General features: G+C 47.7%; 1 protein-coding gene across 2 annotated transcripts in view; it reads right to left on the bottom strand.

Moving 5' to 3' along the window:
- Positions 1 to 15,224, bottom strand: part of LOC115088128 (cytochrome P450 2K6-like) — an 80,301-nt gene that overhangs the window by 29,693 nt on the left and 35,384 nt on the right. For both annotated transcript variants that reach the window (XM_029596106.1, XM_029596105.1), the window contains exon 5: positions 4,223 to 4,396. In XM_029596106.1, coding sequence (XP_029451966.1) covers positions 4,223 to 4,396 — 174 coding nt within the window. The remainder of the gene's footprint in view (positions 1 to 4,222; positions 4,397 to 15,224) is intronic.

Genomic DNA, 15,224 nt, shown 5'->3' on the forward strand with positions numbered 1-15,224 from the left:
TTGCAAATAGATCATGACTTCATAAGCAAGACGGAGGAAGTTCTCTTCTCTGCCCTGAAACTAAAGAAAACTGTTTGTTTTATTTAAGGATCCATGCTGTGAAGGATTACTAGTTTGAATTGCCAGAGACTGAGGTTTCCCTTTGCAACGAGGGCATAAGGCCGGGACGAACAGACACAGCAATAGAGGACAGAGTCAATCCCACGTAGGGACATAAGGCCTGGACGAACAGGCAAAGCAATCAAGGACAGAGGACAATCCCACCTAGGAACATAAGGCCTGGATGGACAGGCAGAGCAATCAAGGACAGAGGTCAAACCGTTGTGGGGGAATTAAGGCCTGGAGGGACAGGCATAGCAATCGAGGACAGAGGTCAAGCCCACATAGGGACATAAGGCCTGGCGAACAGGCAAAGCAATTGAGGTCAAATCGTTGTAGGGACAGAAGGCCTGGATGAACAGGCACAGCAATAGAGGACAGAGTCAATCCCACGTAGGGACATAAGGCTTGGATGGACAGGCACAGCAATCGAGGACAGAGGTCAAGCCTACGTAGGGACATAAGGCCTGGAAGCACAGGCACAGCAATCGAGGACAGAGGTCAATCCCACGTAGGGACATAAGGCCTGGATGAACAGGCAAAACAATCAAGGACAGAGGTCAATCCCACCTAGGAACATAAGGCCTGGATGGACAGGCACAGCAATCAAGGACAGAGGTCAAACCCTTGTACGGACATAAGGCCTGGTGGGACAGGCACAGCAATCGAGGACAGAGGTCAAGCCCACATAGGGACATAAGGCCTGGCGAACAGGCAAAGCAATTGAGGTCAAATCGTTGTAGGGACAGAAGGCCTGGAATGACAGGCACAGCAATAGAGGACAGAGTCATTCCCAGGTAGGGACATAAGGTCTGGATGAACAGGCACAGCAATAGAGGACAGAGTCAATCCCATGTAGGGACATAAGGCTTGGATGGACAGGCACATCAATCGAGGACAGAGGTCAAGCCTACGTAGGGACATAAGGCCTGGAAGCACAGGCACAGCAATCGAGGACAGAGGTCAAGCCCACATAGGGACATAAGGCCTGGATGAAGAGGCAAAGCAATCTAGGTCAAACCCTTGTAGGGACATAAGACCTGGAAGAATGGGAACAGCAATCGAGGACAATGGTCAATCCCACCTAGGTACATAAGGCCTGGCCGAACAGGCACAGCAAAAGAGGACAGAGTCAATCCCACGTAGGGCCAGAAGGACTGGACGGACAGGCACAGCAATAGAGGACAGTCAATCTCACGTAGGGACATTAGGCCTGAATGGACAGATACAGCAATCGAGGACAGAGGTCAAACCTTTGTAGGGACATTAGGCCTGGAAGGAGAGGCACAACAATAGAGTACAGAGTCAATCCCACGTAGGAACATAAGGCCTGGACGGACAGACACAGCAATCGAGGACAGAGGTCAAGCCCACATAGGGACATAAGGCCTGGACGGACAGGCACACCAATCGAGGACAGAGGTCAAGCCCACATAGGGACATAAGGCCTGGACGTACAGGCAAACAATCGAGGTCAAACCCTTGTAGGGACATAAGGCCTGGACAGACAGGCACAGCAATCGAGGACAGTGGTCAATCCCACCTAGGGACATAATGCCTGGATGAACAGGCACAGCAGTAGAGGACAGAGTCAATCCCACATAGGGACATAAGGCCTTCACGGAGAGGCACAGCACTAGAAGACAGAATTTATCCCACATAAGAACATAAGGCCTGGACGGACAGGCACAGAAATCGAGGACAGTGGTCAAATCCTTGTAGGGACATTAGGCCTGGATGGACAGGCACAGCAATTGAGGACAGAGGTCAAACCCTTGTAGGGACATTAGGCCTAGATGGGCAGGCACAGCAATCGAGGACAGAGGTCAATCCCACCTAGGGACATAAGGCCTGGATGGACAGGCACAGCAATCAAGGACAGAGGTCAAACCCTTGTAGGGACATAAGGCCTGGATGAACAGGCAAAGCAATCGAGGACAGAGGTCAAACCCTTGTAGGGACATAAGGCCTGGACGAACAGGCAAAGCAATTGAGGTCAAACCCTTGTAGGGACATAAGGCCTGGATGGACAGGTACAGCAATTGAGGACAATGGTCAATCCCACCTAGGGACATAAGGCCTGGACGAACAGGCACAGCATTAGAGGTCAGAGTCAATCTCATGTAGGGACATAAGGCCTGGGCAGACAGGCACAGCATTCAAGGACAGTGGTCAAACCCTTGTAGGTACATTAGGCCTGGACAGACAGGCACATCAATCGAGGACAGAGGTCAAACCCTTGTAGGGACATAAGGTCTGGACGGACAGGCACAGCAATCGAGGACAGTGGTCAATCCCTTGTATGGACATAAGGCCTGGACGAACAGGCATAGCATTAGAGGAAATAGACTTGTCTGTGTTTTGAGTATGGTTCTATTGATGCGGTTGAATTGGTGATTGTGATTGACACATTTGACTTCCGGGGAGGGAAGTGGAGATATAAATTAGGAGGAAGTGAAGGAGGTGGTTTGAACACTAAGGGGCGGATTTTAAGAGCCCTGCGCACCGGTGCGCCTATTTTACATAGGCCAACCGGCACGCGCAGAGCCCCGGGACTCGCGTAAGTCCCGGGGTTTTCCAAGGGGGGCATGTCGGGGGTGTGTCGGGGGCGGGCCTGATCCGCCCGGCGTTTTCGGGGCAGGACGTAGCGTTTCAGGGGCGGGCCCGGGGGCGTGGTTACGACCCGGGGCGGGCCGGGGGGCGTGGTTACGACCCGGGACGGTCAGTGGGCGTGGCCGCGCCCTCCAGACCCGCCCCCAGGACGCGTCCCGGCGTGCTAGCGGCCCGCTGGCGCGCGGGGATTTACGTCTCCCTCTGGGAGGCGTAAATCCCCCGACAAAGGTAAGGGGGGTTTAGAAAGGGCCGGGGGGGGGGGGTTAGGTAGGGGAAGGGAGGGGAAGGTGAGGGGAGGGCAAAAGAAAGTTCCCTCCGAGGCCGCTCCAATTTCGGAGCGGCCTCGGAGGGAACGGAGGTAGGCTGCGCGGTTCGGCGCGCGCCGGCTATACGGAATCGGTAGCCTTGCGCGCGCCGATCCAGGATTTTAGCGGCTACGTGCGGCTACGTGCGTATCTACTAAAATCCAGCGTACTTTTGTTGGCGCCTGATGCGCCAACAAAAGTACGCCAAATCGCGCTTTTTGAAAATCTACCCCTAAGGCGTCATTATATAGTGGAAGAGAATATGTGAAAGAGTTAGTTGGAACGCTGCGGCATTTACTATATTATATAAATAAGAACATTTTGATTGTTCAATCGATAGTTATAACTCTTGTTGTTAAAGTAAGTAATAGAAGAGATAGTGGGTGGTTATATATGGTATTTGATGGAAGATGTGTGGATGTTTTTTGGTGAGAATGTTTTTAATGGTATATTTATCCTAGGATGATAAGCATGGGTAAAGGAGGCATCTGGATTGCATGCTGATACGAGATGTCCCCTGATGAAGGCTGGAGACAGCCGAAACATGGTCAATGTTGGGGCGGTGTTTGGAACGCTACAGTGGGAGCTAAGTATTTTTTAATATAAAATATGTCCGTTTAATAAAAATAAAAAATTTATTGTTGGTATGTGAAAATTGGGTTGAGGAGATGGGTAAATGGGTGGTTAAAGGTTGGGGTACAACGTCAAGTGATTACATTACAGTGCTTTTAAGCAGCTGATGCTGTTTGCGGCCCATTGCGTGGCGAGAGACAGTGGATTAAAAGTGTAGCACTAAAGTCTGATGACATTGTCCCTTTTTGTTAAATATTTTTTTGCTAGTGGTTATTGAGAAATTGGATTGTTTCCTGTCTTTGGATATTGTTAATAGTGAGGGGCTTGTGCTTCTGTTTTGTGAGTAAATATATAAAATATACATAAAATGCATAACTAAACAAATTAACATAAAAACAATGAAACAAAAGAGAAAGTATCTCATCTGTAACATTTAAGACTGCCATGCTGAAGTAAGTCTTAATTTCCTATTATTCTGTTACCATGAAAAAAGTTATAAGAAAAAAAAGGTTTATAAAATGTAATTGTGATGAATATAAACTATATAAAAGGTTGAGAAATATGAGCTAAACTGTCTTTGGTGCAAGATTGCTTTTATTTGAGTGATTTTAATCTATAAAGAAAAATGTTACCTTCTGTTGTCTTACTAGGAAGGCATCCGTAAAACTTCTCTGGTTATCTCTATCTAGCATTCGAAGGTGTTCTAAGAAGGTTTTCCTCAAGAAAGATTGCAATTGATCCACATTCTTCATAACAGTCTTATGATCTCCAGGTAGAAATCTAATAGCAGGAAGCACATTGTAAAGCTACAAAAATAGAAAAGTTTGTGAAAAAGCAAGATTGTGAAATTGTGTACTACTATAGATAGGCTAGCATTGTAAATGATGGAAGGTAAAGACCAATTGATTCTATCAGTTTGTCCAATTTTCCAGTTTATACTGCTAGTGATATATCCAAGCTCCCAGTTACAGAACATTAGCAGTTTAAAGGATATCACTTCTTATTCAAATTAATTGTATTGTTTTCCACTTTGATACTCTAAAATCCTGGATAGATACACATGCAAGTTCTCATACTTAATCCAACACATAGCACCCCACCCCCTCCCACTCACTGCTATATCTTATCATAAAGCTTTGTGATTATCTATAAATCAAACTAATGAGGCTGCTGTCTGAATATTTATTTTCTTATTATTCACTTTACCAAAATTTTACTCAAAGCTATATACAACAAAACAATTAGATAACAGCAGACTCAACAATGCAAAACAATTGAACAAAATAATAGGAATGTAGAGAAGTAAAAGTTTTATGTTTTTTGCTTTGTTTTTGCTGTCACATGGTAGGAGCATAAGATGGCGCCGGACCCCCACTGGACTTTTGGCAAGTCTTGGGGGACCCTTCTGACCTCTACAAGACTTGCCAAAAGTCCCTGGTGGTCCAGCGGTGTTCGGGAGTGACCTCCTGCACTCGGACCGTCAGCTGCCAGTAATCAAAATGGCGCAGATAGCCTTTGCCCTTACTATGTCACAGGGGCTACCGGTGCCATTGGTCAGCCCCTGTGACATGGTAGGAGCACAAGATGGCGCCGATGGCCATGTGACAGAGGCTGACCATTGGCACCGGTAGCCCCTGTGACATAGTAGGTCAAAGGCTATCGGCGCCATTTTGATCGAGGCAGGCCACTCAGCCCGATGGCATGGAGGGAGAAATCCCTCAAAGGGACCCCACTGGACCACCAGGGATGTTAGTAAGTCTTGGGGAGGGATTGGAATGGTGCGGGGGGTTGTATTTAATGTATTATAGTAAATTTTAATGCATGGGGTGGGTGTTTTTGAGCTTCGTTTTCCCGCATCATTTTTTGGGCCCGTTTCGTTTTTCCCCATTTAGTTTTTGTTCGTTTTTTTCCAAAAAACGACCTGGTAGAAAAAAACAAAGCTCATCTCTAAAAGACATGGGTAGCATGCGCGTGCGCACCCCCTAAGAGGCCCTCAGGAGAAACATGTCGCCATAGCCGTTCCAGGGATGCCGTTCCAGGGACGCCGGAGAGAGCAGCAAGATGTCGCGGCAGCAGCCATCCTCCCAAGGTATGTGGAGAGAGAAGGAAGAAAGTTGAGGCACAGAGGTCGAAGCCATCTGAGACCGAAGGAAGCAACAATGCCTAGGCGAAGCCCCAGTTTCAGGGCAAGGCCTAAGTCCAACAGGTGACTTTTTTCCTCCCGATTTTCAATACGAAACAAAATTTTGATGAAATTTCATCTGAATTTTAATTGTTCCATTTTGAAAATGATCTAAAATGAAATAGGAAATTTTGTCTCATTTCCTTTTTGTTTTTCTCTTGAATGTCCATCTCTACAAAATAATACACAATGAGGCCAATATTCAGTAAACTGTTTATGGACAAGTTATCTGGCAACAATTAGCCGGCTAATTTGTCCCATATATTCAGTAGAACAAACTTCCTACTGAATATGGGGCCGATTTTAAAAGTCTGCACATGTAAATCTAGGTGGATTTATATGGGTAGGGGGGGTTACGCACGCTGGCCCTATTTTCAAAAGGCCCAGCGGCACGCGTAAAGCCCCGGGATGCATGTAAGTCCCGGGGCTTGAAAAAATGGGTGGTCTGGTGGCAGGGCATGGCCGGGGTGGGGCAGTCTGGAAGCGAGGTGTGGGTGTGGCCAGATGCCTCTTCACTGCCGCTGGGCTCGGGGATCGTGCGCCGGCACTTGGCCGGTGGGCGTAACTTTGGAAATAAAGGTACCAGGGGATTTTTTGTTCGGGCTGGGGGGCGGGACAGGTAGGGGAAGGGAGGGGAAAGTGGGGGGGGGGGGGGGGAGGAAAGTTCCCTCCGAGGCCGCTCCAATTTCGGAGCGGCCTCGGAGGGAACCGGGAAAGCCAGCTGGTCTCCCCAAGGGCCCTGCACGCGCAAGGTGCATTAATGTGCACCCCCTTGTGCGCGCCGACCCCTGATTTTATAACATGCGCTTGGCTGCACAAGCATGTTATAAAATCGGGCGTACATTTGTGTGCCAGGTAGCATGCACAAATGTAGGCTGCATGCATAGGTTTAAAAATCTGGCTCTATGCTTTCTTAAAGTTATCCGGCTGTATGTAACCGGATAATGTAAAAACCTAAATGGCTAGGTTTGAATAAACCCATTTAGATTTTTAAGATATCCTGCCTTGTGTGATTGGATAACTTGCTGTTTATCCAGATATCTTAAAATGATATCCGAGTAAGTAGTGCTTTTCCTAAAAATATAAAAGAAGATTTCAAGCGGCCTATGGCTGCTTTCCTTTCTCCTCCACCTAAGAATAAAGATGATCAATTGGGCCTTGCATCCCTTCACCCCCAGCTCATAAAAACAAATATGTCGTGGGATTGCAGCAGCCATCCCATTTCTCCACAATTCCGCGCTGCCCACGTATTTTATCTCCTAGCAATGCAGTTTCACTAAATGCAGATTGTTGAAGTGACAGTGATTTTTTATGCCATATCCTCTCAACATGCCCGAAGCGTGGCAGAGTGGCAAATTACTGATTATTATAAGGCGGCAGGAGAGAGCGATCTGGCATTGGTGAGTGGGAAAGTCCAGCCCGAGGTTCTCAGCTCAGAGGAAGAGGTGGCAGATAAAGATACAATGTCTCTTATATTAGCTGAAATCAAGCAACTCAGAGAATATTTCTCTAAAGATTTGTTTGTGGTGCATGTGACTATTGGGGAGTTGTATGAGATGCTGGAGGGTATTAACCTGAGAGGGGAGGAATTGGAGTGCCACATGTTTTAGAGGACTGGGAGACTTCAACTACAAACTCCCTAGTTGCATTGTGAAAGCAGGCCGCAGGATTGCAGGACAAGGGCAGATCTAAATTGTGAGTGATCGGTGTACCCCAAAAAATGGAGGATACTGATGCTGTTTCTTTTTAGGTATGGATGTTTGCAAATTTGTTTTCTCTGGAATCGGGGGATCCTAAACTGACTGCTGATCAAAGTCACCGCTCTCCTGGTCAGCTACAAGCTTGCAATAACACACCACTATCCTTTTTGGTAAAATTCAATCACTTTCGGGCCAAAGAGTGGTGTTATAGATGCTCAGGAGGCTATTGGCCTGTAGGGATGTGCAGACCAAAAGTTTAAGTTCATAAGTCCATAAGTCGAAAGGGGGTCCCATTTGCGGTCAATATGGACATATGGAGAATTCCATAAGTTGAGTCTATGTCCATATGTGCAAATAAAAATTTAAACCCCTCACCCGCCTTAATCCCCCCCCCCCCAAGACTTACCACAACTCCCTGGTGGTCCAGCGGGGTCAGGACGCCATTCCTGAACTCCTTTGCAAGGAGCACGTGACGTCGGCGTCACGTCGGAGTGATGCGGCATCACGTGATTCCCCTCGGGTTCGCTCCCGGACCCCTCGTTGGGCTCAAAAGGAACTTTTGGCCAGCTTGGGCGGGCCTCCTGACCCGCCCAAGCTGGCCAAAAGTGCCTTTTGGGCCCAACGAGGGGTCCGGGAGCGAACCCGAGGGGAATCACGTGACGTCGGCGACACGTCAGAGTGACGCGGCGTCACGTGATTCCCCTCGGGTTCGCTCCCGGACCCCTCGTTGGGCCCAAAAGGAACTTTTGGCCAGCTTGGGGGGGCCTCCTGACCCCCCAAGCTGGCCAAAAGTGCCTTTTGGGCCCAACGAGGGTTCCGGGAGCGAACCCGAGGGGAATCACGTGACGCCGCATCACTCCGACGTGACGCAGACGTCACGTGATTCCCCACGCGTCCGCTCCCGGACCCTCACGGAACTTTTGGCCAGCTTTGGTAAGTCTTGGGGGGGGGGGGATTAAGGAGGGTGAGGGGTTTAAATTTTTATTTAGATCAACAATCGCGATTTCCAACATATTCAACATAGCTATGTTGAATAAGTTGGAAATCCGATCGTTTAAGCCTCATCTTTTTTTTAAGTTAAAAAAAATAAATAAGTTGCGTTTTCCATTTAAGTTCAAAACGAATGCACACCCCTATTGGCCTGCAGTATAATGGCCAGTGAGTGACAACTTACCTGGATTATAGTTTCAAGACTCAAAAGAAAGGAGCTGCTTTTTTAGGCGTTAAAAAGCTTTGAGAAAGGAATAAAATGTTGCTGGCTTTACCTGGCAAGACTGGTCATACAGGAAGACTATACTTGGAAATATCTTGGTTCCTCAGAGGAGGCCCATGTATATGTACAGTTAATGGCTAAAAATGGCAGCTCGCCAACATTTGGGCATGTGCCTCTCCTATAATCTCATCTAAGCGTGCTTCAGGATCTGCTCGGAGAACATGTGTTATCAGAGAAAGAAAGAGCAGCAGAACAGTTACATAACCAGAACTAGCCGGCGCTATCCAATTGTGCAGTGTATATCACAACCAAGTTGCAGGATTGGTCAGTTGGGACACGTGGTACGAGAAGGGAGCAGACACAGCTACAGAGTATAATCCCCTCATTCGGGAGAAGATGACTGTGGGTGTAGTGGCTGACTGCTGATTATTTCTTGGGTCATTCCAATAGGGCCTGATTTTAAAAAGCATTTTCTCGAGTAAAACTGTGTTTTATACATGTAAATGCACATTACTTGAGTAAATGGCTTTTGAAAATTGCTACAATAGGGCCACATTTTAAAAGTAGGGAGGGGCAAGATAAGCCATAGCTGAGCTGGCTGGAGGCAGGCCACAGGGTTATATGACGGCTCCGGTAGTCGACCCAGCACCATCAAGCATACAGAGCATGGTGGTACAGACATCGATGCCACTCGCAATAGCTCGAGTGGCAGGTTTCGACACAATACCACATGGCGAGGGCAGCAGTGCACCAGGAACTGAGACAACAATCCCAGGTGCAGCGCCAGGCAGAAATGCAAACCTAACCGGACAGAGAAAACATGGGTGAGCCATCGGGTTTGTCTGGAGAAAGTCAGATTGTGAGTAAAGGGGCAGAAGCGCAGAAAGAGGGCAAGCGAAAACGCAAAAGCAAACACAAGGTCAGGATAGACTCCAACTCTAGCAGTTCCTCCGATTCCTCAGATGCAGAGTCATCTTCGAATGATAGCTCCAAGAAGCATGAAGTAGGGCCGAATCCTCCAGAAGCCCACCAGTGTTAATGGCCTTATCGCAATTGTGGGAGAAAGTCCCCAGGGACCTATGCAGGAATATTAAGAAGTGGACATACATTGATAATTTCAGGATTTTGGAAGGGCAGACAAAAGGAAGCGACAAGAGAACCAGCAAGAGCCGTGACGAAGCACACAACACAGACGAAAGGATACCGAGGAACATAATCAACTGGACAAGGGCTTTCCTACGGTTGATAAGCATGGTGAGACAAAATGACCGTTCTCAGTATTGCCTAATGTTGAGCTATGCAGACATTATATTAAGAACATAAGAACATAAGAAAATGCCATACTGGGTCAGACCAAGGGTCCATCAAGCCCAGCATCCTGTTTCCAACAGTGGCCAATCCAGGCCATTAGAACCTGGCAAGTACCCAAAAACTAAGTCTATTCCATGTAACCATTGCTAATGGCAGTGGCTATTCTCTAAGGGGCGGATTTTCAGAGCCCTGCTCGCGTAAATCCGCCCAAAACCGGGCAGATTTACGCGAGCAGGGCCCTGCGCGCCGGGAAGCCTATTTTACATAGGCCTCCCGGCGCGCACAGAGCCCCGGGACTCGCGTAAGTCCCGGGGTTCTCCAAGGGGGCGTGTCAGGGGCGTGTCGGGGGCGGGCCCGGTCGTCGTGGCGTTTTGGGGGCGTGTCGGCAGCGTTTTGGGGGCGGGTACGGGGGCGTGGCTACGGCCCGGGGCGGTCCGGGGGCATGGCCGCGCCCTCCATACCCGCCCCCAGGTCGCGGTCCGGGGGCGTGGCCGCGCCCTCCGTACCCGCCCCCAGGTCGCGGCCCAGCGTGCAGGAGGCCCGCTGGCGCGCGGGGATTTACGCCTCCCGGAGGGAGGCGTAAATCCCCCGACAAAGGTAAGGGGGGGGTTTAGACAGGGCTGGGCGGGTGGGTTAGGTAGGGGAAGGGAGGGGAAGGTGAGGGGAGGGCAAAGGAAAGTTCCCTCCGAGGCCGCTCCGATTTCGGAGCGGCCTTGGAGGGAACGGGGGTAGGCTGCGCGGCTCGGCGCGCGCCGGCTATACAAAATCCATAGCCTTGCGCGCGCCGATCCAGGTTTTTAGCAGATACGCGCGGCTCCGCGCATATCTACTAAAATCCAGCGTACTTTTGTTTGCGCCTGGAGCGCAAACAAAAGTAGGCTATTTGCGCGCCTTTTAAAATCCGCCCCTAAGTGAACTTAATAGCAGGTAATGGACTTCTCCTCCAAGAACTTATCCAATCCTTTTTTAAACACAGCTATACTAACTGCACGAACCACATTCTCTGGCAACAAATTCCAGAGTTTAATTGTGCGTTGAGTAAAAAAGAACTTTCTCCAATTAGTTTTAAATGTGCCCCATGCTAACTTCATGGAGTGTCCCCTAGTCTTTCTACTATCCGAAAGAGTAAAGGCATATAAGGAATACAATGGTTGGCCCTAGTTGAATTATGATGAGCGATTCAGGGATAAAATGGAGGAGAGTCGCTTTATTTCGTAGGACCCTCAGGATGTTGGGCTGTGGCTGAAACAAATGAAGAACACAGCGGTGGAATGGGAGTTCCCATCTGAGCCTCACAGAAATCTGGCCAATCAACTGCTCAAGCGGACAGGGGTCATGGGCACATGGCACATGTTGGAGATTCAACAAATCATTCTGCAGCTTCAAGGACTGGAAGTTCAAATATGCTTGCTCCATCTGTCTCACCTCTCACCTAGCCTCCAGATGTCAGAAGAGGAACAACTCAGGGAGTAATGGAGTGGAGGAGTAGCCTAGAAGTTAGAGCAGTGGGCTAAAACCAGCAGACCAGGGTTTGAGTCCCACTGTCACTTCTTGTGACCTTGGGCAGGTCACTTTATCCTCCATTGCCTCAGGTACAAACTTAGATTGTAAGCCCTCTGGGGATAGGGAAATACCTACAGTACCTGAATGTAATCCACTTTGAACTGCTGGAAAAAGTGTGAAAAGTGGAATATAAATCTAAATAATGGAAAGCCATAGAGAGAGCAATGTTTTTTGGAAGGCCTCATCCCTGAAAAAATTAGGCACAATGTTGGAACGGCTCAACCGCTACCCGAAAAGGAAAGAGGCAAGAAAATTTACTGTTTTCGTGAGGGTTTCATCATAGCCCTGCTTGAACCTTCTATATTGCCCAGAAAGTGTAACATCCCATCGGCCACTAGGCATGCTGACATAGTGCAGGAGAAGCTGGATTCAGAGCTGGAAAAGGGTAGAATGGCAGATTCCTTCAAGTTACCACCTTTTGATAGGATGATTTTGTCCCCTTTGGCAATTGTACCTAAGAAAGAGCCGGGCAAATAACGATTAATACAGAACTTGTCCTACCCAGACACCATCACCTGCCTCACGTGGCATGCAAGGTGCAGTATACCTCCTTTGACAACACCATAGTGATTCTTTGTTGGTGTGGATGAGGGGCCCTCATGGCGAAGACTGATATTGAGTCCACTTTTTGACTTGTCCCCGTACACTCCGACAGCTTCCCACTACTGGGTTTCCACTTCAGAGGTGCATATTACTTCAACAAATGCATGCCAATGGGGTGTTCTGTGTCATGCACATACTTCGAGTTGTTTAGCTCCTTCCTGCATTGGGTCACCATGCAGAAAGCAAGGCTAGATAACATCATACATTATCTCTACAATTTCCTGTTCATGGAGCCTCACAAAAACTCAGCATGTGTTCTTCTATTGAACACATTTCATGGTCTTGCAAATTAGTTTGGAGTATCTCGGGCACACGAGAAGACGGAGGGTCCAACCACAACAATCAAATTTCTTGGAATCAATTGGACTCAATGGAGATGGTATCCCAGCTGCCCCGTGATAAACTTCAGAAGCTCCCAACCCTTCAGATATCTCATCGGTGGCTTAAATTTTGCTTGCAAAGTGATCCCGATGGGGAAGGCTTTTTTGAGGCAACTGACGGCATCGACAGCTGGAATCAATTGTCTGAATCACCACATCAGAATCACACAAGAAGTGAGGGACGATCTGGCCATCTAGGTATCATTCTTGACAAGTTCAACAGAATATCTGTATGGCCAGATCTGCCTATTTCTAACCGTGACCTGGATGGATTATACTTATTATTCTCCTCCTCATAAATCATACTCTCTATTGACATGTGGTGGATTGGGGAGAATATGTGGTGAGTGCTATACATGTTTGTACCTTAAATTTAGATGCTGACACACAAGGGGTAGAAACTTGGATTCTGAATGAATCATATCTGAAGGATTCCCTAGTACAGGAAGGAATCAAGAAATGGGAGGAGCATTTGCAGTTTAATTATACATCAGAAGTTCAATCAGACACGCTATGGAAGGCAGCTAAAGCTTCTTTAAGAAGACATCTCATCTTGCATGCTAAGGAAGTTCTCTCCTACAATTTCTTTTGAGTTTTTTTTTTCCTAAATTAAAATGCCTCATAGTAAAAGAAAGGTGAGATTAAGGGAGATTTTGAGTTCATCTCCCTTACCTGAACAACTTCAGCCTCGGATTGAGTCTTTCTTCATGTCCCTCCTGCAAGTTGCATGAAAAGGGAGAGCCGCTTCAGAGTCTGACGCCGAGCAATCACCAGCTCCGATGGCTGAAGATGTGTCACTCAGCCCCAGTACACCGACAGTGCCTTTACCTCCATATGCTGCTTTTTCCAACATTTTAGCAGCTCAGTCAGCGCTTCAAGATATGGGACAAGCAGGAGAGGTTAGAACTGAGACCCCAAGAAGGGATACAGTGGTGGTATCACCTTTGGAGAATCTGCGTGAGAAGGATTCCATGGGCCTCCCTGACGTCTCATTAATGCTTGGAGCAGAGGATGGCAATAATAACTAGGGATGTGCATTTGTTTGCGACAAAATAGGAAATATAGATGATATTTCCTATTTCATCATGTTTCGGGGGGTCCCCGAAATGATAGGAAAACCCACAAAATTTTGTGTGGTTTTCTTATCGTTTTTTGGGCGGAGGAGAATGGGTACATAAAAAAAAACCCCAAACCTACCCCAACCCTTCAGATTTAATTCATTACAATCCCCCACCCTCCCGACCCCCCCCCCCCAAAGGTTTCCTAAAGTCCATGGTGGTCCAGCGGGGGTCCCGGGAGTGATCTCCTCTTCTCAGGCAGTCAGCTGCCACTAATCAAAATAGTGCCAAAGGCCCTTTGCCCATACCATGTGACAGGGGCTATCTGTGCCATTGGCCAGCCCCTGTCACACGGTAGGAGCAATAAATGGCCCATGCCATTTTCTAGGATGGCGCTGGCTGTCCATTGCTCCTACCAAGGGCCACTGGCGCCATTTTGTTTACTGGCAGCTGACGGCTTGAGAGGGACCCCCGCTGGACCACCAGGGACATTAGGCAAGTTTTGGGGGTTTGGGGGGGTTGGGAGGGTGGGGGATTGTAACTAATGAAATCTGAAGGTTTGGGGTGGGTTGGTTTTTTTTCGGTTCAGGACAGCCGAAAAATAATCGGTCTGAACCGCGGGAAACAAAATTTCCCGCGGCGGGCCGATAACGAAGGCTATACCAAAAGGTTTGGCCGAATCACATCTCTAATAATAACCCTGTAAGTGAAGGTGATGGAATACCCAAGGTATGCCCGACTAGGGGTGTGCATTTGTTCCCTACAAATTGGCAATCTGCAACGTATAGGGCCATATTCGTTGTATTCATGGGGAAGCAAAACGTATCATGATTCCCCACGAATACAACAAATCTTCGCCAAATTATTCGGCTGTCTAAAGGAGCAAATTTAAACAATCCCCCCCCCCCCCTCCTGACTCACCTAAGAATTACCAAAACTCCCTGGTTGTCCAGCGGAGGGTCCGGGAACCATCTCCTGCACTCACGCCCTCGGCTGCTGGCATTCAAAATGGTGCCGATAGCCTTTGACCTACTATGTCACAGGAGCTACCGGTGCCATTGGTTACTTTTGCCTTTGCCTGGGTTGGCAGCCAGGGTAGGAGCAGGTAGTGTGAGGCAGGTACCACAGCCACCTCAAAATTCTGCCACCTGTAGCGTTCACCTCACCCTGCCCCATTAATAAAATAAGCCAGTTGTCTGCAGTGAAACAACAAAAGCTCTAACCAAAATAGACGCAAAACAATACTTGGGATATTATTAAATAAAAGCAGCAAATTGATGGGATATGTCAGATATTTACTAAAGTATGCAAAATAAAATTTAAAAGCAATATTTTTCTATACATGTAAATGAGGCTGGTGGAAAAAATATTGCACTTACTTTTTCTACAGGAAACTTTGTGAAATCATTAACCATACCTCCTTGAGGAGTAGTTAAAGATTTTGTGAAATCAGCCTTTGGAAGCAAATTCATGAATAGTTTAACTTTGAACAAATAGTTAATGAGCTGCTTTGCATAATTTTGTATGACAGCAGCCATTAACTATAAATGTAAATAAAATTGTACTTATGTAAAATTATATGCAAAATTTTACTATTTTCAAAAACTAAAAAGCTTGCAAATTC

This window comes from Rhinatrema bivittatum, chromosome 3 (assembly GCF_901001135.1).
Source record: "Rhinatrema bivittatum chromosome 3, aRhiBiv1.1, whole genome shotgun sequence".
Classification (NCBI taxonomy): domain Eukaryota; kingdom Metazoa; phylum Chordata; class Amphibia; order Gymnophiona; family Rhinatrematidae; genus Rhinatrema; species Rhinatrema bivittatum.